This window comes from Passer domesticus, chromosome 7 (assembly GCF_036417665.1).
Source record: "Passer domesticus isolate bPasDom1 chromosome 7, bPasDom1.hap1, whole genome shotgun sequence".
In the NCBI taxonomy this organism is placed as follows: Eukaryota; Metazoa; Chordata; class Aves; order Passeriformes; family Passeridae; genus Passer; species Passer domesticus.
In genome coordinates, this window is record NC_087480.1 from 62,586,275 (window position 1) to 62,592,274 (window position 6,000).

Consider the following 6,000-nt stretch of genomic DNA (forward strand, 5'->3'; position numbering starts at 1 on the left):
ATAAACACAGTTAAGCAACTGTGAATGCGATGTGCCTTTACATTTCAGGAGTGAATGCAAACACATTTTCTCATATCCAAGTGAAGATCAGTTACTGAATTTACTAAATCACCTCCACATTTCTGTGTGTTTAACAACATTTTTTCTTCTGACCAGATGATTATGGCCAATTTATTTTATTTTTGCTTATTATATAACAGTAACAACTAATTAACCTTTGCAGAATGAGATATTTATGACTCTAATATAAGGATACAGCATAGAGAAATACAGGCCTAGTAGAACAGGAGAGACAGAGAAGCAGAGATGCCAGATTGGATGATAATACACTATACAGGCTTGGGATGGTAGTAGAGAGAATTTCTCCTCAACTATGTTTTAGTATCCTGTTGTTAAAATATATAACCAAGTTTAATTAGTCAACAAGAAGCCTAGCTTATTAAACCCTTTCTAGATAATGTTCAGTGACAGTTATACATAACCCACTCAATAGAGTATAACTATGCATAACAGTTCCATTAATCTCCTTAATTTAGGTGTTCTGATTGTATCATCCTTCTTCATGGCTGAGCCAATACCTTCCTACCAAGAATGGCTCAGCTTAAGTCAAAAAACTAAAAGATGTACAAAGCTCAAGTGCTCAGTTCTACTCAGTGTAGAACCTGGATACTTTCAGATACTCTAGAATCTTAATTGGACTTGAAAATGCAGTAATTAATTTGCCTCAAGAAATACAAAAAAGTGCTAGACCACTAGGTGAGGAAAAAATGTATTACCTAAATCCTACCAGTTTTATTGCCTATTCACTTACTGAACAAACCATCTCTGGTATGGAGTACTTTTCATATTTTCACAGAACCACAAAATGGTTTGAGTTGGAAGTGACCTTAAAGCTCATCTCATTCCAACCCTTTGTCATGGGAATGGACACCTTCCACTTGACCAGGTTACTCAGAGTCCCTTTCAACCTGGCCTTAGACACTTCCAGTGATGGCGCAGCCACAGCTTTTCTAGGCAACCTGTTTCAGCACCTAATCACCCTTGGAATAAAAAACTTCTTCCTTACATCCAACCAAAATCCTCTTTCAGTTAAAACTGAACAATCTCAACTCTTTTGGCCTTTCCTCATAGGAGAGGTACTCCAGCCTGTTAACCATCTTTGTGGCCCACCTATGGACCTGCTCCAAGATCCCTGCCTTGCTTGCATTGGGAATGCTGGAGACAGATGCAGTACCTTCAGGTGGCGTCTCACCAGAGTGGAGTAGATGGGCAGAATTACCTCCCTCATCCTGGTGTACCACTTCTTTTCATGCAGCCCAGGACACAACTGGCTTTCTGGGTTGCAGGTGCACATTGCCAGTCCAGCATCCCAAGTCCTTCTTCTGCAGCCTTGCTCTCAAACCATTCATCCCCCAGCTTGTGCTGAAAATGGGGATCACCTCACTCAGGTGTAGGACCTTGCACTTGGCCTTGCTTGACTTCAAGCAGCTTGCAGATCCTCAAGCTTGTCATGCTCCCCACCACAAATGGCATCCCTTCCTTTTAGTGTATCAACTGAACCACTCACCTTGGCGTCATCTGCAGCTGTGCTGAGGGTGCACTTGATCTCATTTATTTCGTTGATGTACATACTGAATAGCACTGGTTTCAATATGAACACCACTCATTACTGATTCTCACATGGATACTGAACTAGTGACTGTAATTCCTGGGACAAGGATGTTGTGGAGAACATTACCACAGAACCAGACAAAAAATGAAGCAGCATGCTGAGAGAGAAATTTCACTCAAAATGACCTGTGTGCAGTAAAAAACAATAGAGAATATACTACAAAGTGTTTAAAATTCTTAAAATTCTGCCCAGCCTCCCAAGTTTATTCCACAGTGAATAATTTTATGTAAAGCTAGGATGCTGGCAAAATCAGGTATGTCTGAAGCTCTCTAACTACGTTCAGTAGATCCACCCAAAGAGTAAATGATTTATCCCACCTAAAACATGCACAACAAAGCCTAGATGAAGTCAACCAAACTTATGTCAGAGAAGAAAGGTATAAGCCATATGAGTCTGCACTTCACCATTTGCAACACTTCTGAGTATATTAAAATATTAATAAAGTATTAAATTGAGTTTCATTTTTAATATGAACCTACCCCACTGGTATGAAATTTGAACCTCAGAAGGCAAAATGAATTACATACCACATGCACAAGGATTTACCAGCAGTAGCTAGGGAAGCTTTATTTGCAGTAGTGTCACAGCCAATAGCTTCCACAGAGTATGACACTGCTGTGGCTAAATAGCCCATTTTCCTCAGTTTGAGGATGCCCTTCCTGTATGGCACACATACATAACTGGAGGAAATTAAGAACAGTAAATGCAGGCCAAGTGACAAGAATGACATCTTGATAGTGTCACAGTTCCTCAAAACCTGTCCCAAGTGAAACAGAACTTCCTCAGCTTGGAAACATAAAAAATATAATTCTTCTCAGGAGAAACCTAACATGATCACTTCACAGCAGTAACTAGGAAATCACAATTAAAAACTCAAGTTTTGGTTGCATCCATTACTGCCAAAAAAAAAAATCAGGGGTAGTTCTTCCTAGGGAAGATCTAAAAACACAGATATAAAAAAGCTTGATGAATCTGAGATGGAAATAATAAATTTGGCCGTCTCAATGTTTCTTAAAATAGTGATAGAAGTTTTTGTTAAAGATGTCATCATCCCTTTGGTCTTCAGTGTCCATTTGTAAGGTAAAACTGAACTGCAGTTCACTGATACAGGAAATTGTTTAAGGGACAATCACTGATTCTACAATGAAGTAAACAATAATTTCAACATTCATTTCAACAGTCACATGACAGCATTTAATACTGCAGTCACATGAAAGAATAGTACTGCTTCCCTTAGAAAATAAAACTCCACTCACTCCTAAACCATGCACTTGACTAATCTCTTCTAAAGAATCAGATTGATGACACAAGTTAAAAAACTTTATATGAGAAGTATTTGCCTTTGTGATTTATAAATGCTGTGAGGAATCCTTGAGATTCCAAGGAAAGAAGTTTAGCACATCTATGCCTCTGAAAAAAATGCAGGCTAATAAATAACTAGCTGCAGACAAAGACAACAAAGTCAAGAGAGTAACTATTACAGCAATCTAATTTAAAAGGAAAACTATATTACATATCCTCAATTTGAAAATGCTACACTTTCCGTTAGATCCTGAACATTATGGTATCTAATAAGGGAAAGAACCTTGCTTCCCAACACAAGAGTATAGTAATTGCTGAGAATTTATGCAAATGTAGTAACACAATAAGCATTACTACTATTAATATCCATACATGTAAATGAACTAAAACGAAGTAAACCCACTGAGGAAACAGCTCAAATAGCAAAAAATCTACAATTCTTCAGAATGCTGCCTTCCTCCCTAAAGGTGAATGAAAAGATTCAACCTTTCTTACCCATGTAACATGATTTCAAAATGAAGTTTAAAAGATTACTGTATTATGACAGTAAAACACCTGGTATCACTCATCATGACTTTACTAGAGGGTTCTTGCTTACAGACAGCAAATGAGAAAGCATACATAGCACTTATTGAACTCTATTCAAAAGCTATTTTTCCCTTCCTGAATACTGTGTTCCCACTCTTCTTCCAGAATAATACTTCCACTCTTTCTGCCATCAGTGCTGAGTATCTATGATCCTAGGCCTACACTCTCTCTGCAGTAACCTGCAAAACCATTTGAATTCCATAGGAGTAGAAAAAGGTTCTCTCCTAAGTTAAATTATTTCAGACTCACCAATTTTTATTTCACCTTAGCTTTGTGGCTTGTCTTCCCTCCCTAAAGGCTTTTTTTTTTCATTTCCCTTTTCAAAGGAAGCCAAGCCATGGATTTCCGTTTAGTCAGATCAAGGTTCAGACCATGGCAGTGAATTAAAAAAAAAGATTTTTCCAAGGTGTAAACATGTCACACAGCATGCCTGTGGTACTGAGGCAAAGGCTGCTTTACCAAGCCACGTTTACGCTTTTGCGTAACTCGGCTCATTGCTGGAGGCCTTCGGGGCTCCTGGAGCAGCAGACTAGTCCTAAAGGGGTTTGCTCATTCTGCATGTTTGTTTTGCCACGGAAATATCGCGCACACTGGAAGAGGAAATCAGCTTTGTAGCAACACCTTCAAAGAAGCTAAGCAGCTTTGCAAACCCCGTGTCCCCCATCGCAAATACATCGCCTTCCAAGGAGCAGTTAAAGCAGAGCCCAAATACCCAGATGAAGCTCTGCCCCCGGTGACCTTCCCGCGGCGCCGGTTAGCAGGACCAGCGGGAAGCTCCCGCTGCACGCGCCGCGAACACCGACAGCCCATAGGTACCACCGCTCAACGGGCTCCGCCCCCGCACACCGCTCCGGGCACCCCCCGGCCCCGCACAACGCTTCAGGCATCCCACGGTCGAGTCGGCTCAGCTCGGCCCGGCGTGTGCACCTGCCGCCCGGCCCCTCTCTGCCCCAGATCGCGGACAAAGCGGCCACAACGCACCTGCTCCCGCGGCGAGGGCGGCGGCGGAAGCTCCAGGTCTGCCCGCCCCCATCTCTGCGCCCACCGGCTCTTTCCCTGAACCCATCGTCCTGCTCTGCTCCAGGCCGAGCCAGGCGCTCCGGCGTCCCGGGGTCTACCTCCGACACAGGGAACCCTGCGGCCACCGCACCCCCACATTCGCCAAGGGACACAAACTCCGTCTCATCTGGTCGCCGCTGTCCGGCCGGGCTGTAAGCAGGCCGGAGGGCAGTACAGGCGCCGACCGCCCCCGCCCCAGCACCGGCGCTCGCCCCGCCGTGCCCCGCGCTCACCGTAGAGATGTGCGGAGGCTTCGCCCTTCCTCGCCATCGTCTCTCGGTGCCCTCCGCGCCGGCACTGCCGGGGTACAGCCAGGGGCCCGGCGCCTTCCCCCGCCGCTCAGAGCGTTCTTTGTTGCCGTGAAGGCATGAGAGGCGGCGGCGGCCGGGCAGCCTCCCGCTCCGCTCAGCCGCGGCCGCCCGCAGCACCGCCCGCACCCCACGCCCACCCTCCCGTCCCGCCGGCTCCGCGGCGACGCCTGCGCCGACCCGCGGGGGCGGTGCCGGTGCCCGGGTCGCGAGGAGGGGGAGTGCGGGCGGAGCGGCCGCGCCGAGGGCCGGCGAGGCGTGCCGGGACGGGTCGCGCGTCGCCAACTTCGCGTGGGCCCGGCGGCAACTTCGGCATCGGGGAGAGCGGGGCCGGACCCGGCGGGCCGTACCTGGCAGGGAGGTTTCCATCCTCCCGCACCAACCGCCGCTGACCGCAGCCGGGTGCGCTACCCGTCTGTGCCCGTGCCCTGCGCAGAGGCCGGAGGTGTTTCCGCTGGTGGGAAGCGGCCGGCCGGCCCCGAAGCCGCTCGCCGCCCGCCCGGGCCCGCCGGGAAGCACTTCCCTTGGCGGAGCTGTCCGTGCCGCCCGTGCTGAGCGCCGGGCCGGCCGGGCCGCCCTCGGGCAGCAGTCTCGTGCCCAGCAGCCGGCACGGGCTCCCGGGGCTGTAGGAGGGCGAAGCGTTCTTACGAGCTCACCGACAGCCGTCCGTCTGTCCCCCACGGGGGAAGTGTGGTGGTCCTGGGTTGGGGCATGTTCATGATTCAGTCAAAAAACGTCCTCAATGCTGAGAAATACGCATTTCTGGTCATAAAATTTGCTTCAGTTGACATCCTCCTCCATGCGTTTTATCTGAATGGTACAAAGGCCACTTACGAGCAATTAGTCTGATTGCTGAGAGTCTTTTACAGTCATGACAGCACAAATCACTACAGCAAAAGGCCACTATACACAGATGTCATGATGTTATTAGTCTGTTGTCACTAAGTCCAAGATACAGAGTATTTTCTATGAGAAAACATTTTGAAATGACTGAAGTGCACCTATCAGCCATTACTTATATTTTCATACATAAGCTTTGGAGGAAAAGGTATTTTTCCAAGGATTGCAAAT

The 6,000-nt window shown here is 47.0% G+C and overlaps 1 protein-coding gene across 6 annotated transcripts in view; it reads right to left on the bottom strand.

The window, feature by feature from the left end:
• The window catches only part of SLC44A5 (solute carrier family 44 member 5), a 64,013-nt gene extending 58,557 nt beyond the window's left edge, over positions 1-5,456 (bottom strand). Inside the window, exon 1 of one of the 6 annotated variants that reach the window (XM_064429267.1) lies at positions 5,280-5,456. In XM_064429267.1, the coding sequence (XP_064285337.1) occupies positions 5,280-5,298 (19 nt within the window). In that variant the 5' untranslated portion in view covers positions 5,299-5,456. Of the gene's footprint in view, positions 1-4,183; positions 4,242-4,274; positions 4,465-4,543; positions 4,668-4,854; positions 5,063-5,279 lie in introns of those variants that run through there. The other 5 variants (XM_064429266.1, XM_064429263.1, XM_064429261.1 and 2 more) reach the window with 5 other exon arrangements.
• Positions 5,457-6,000: the final 544 nt, after the last annotated feature.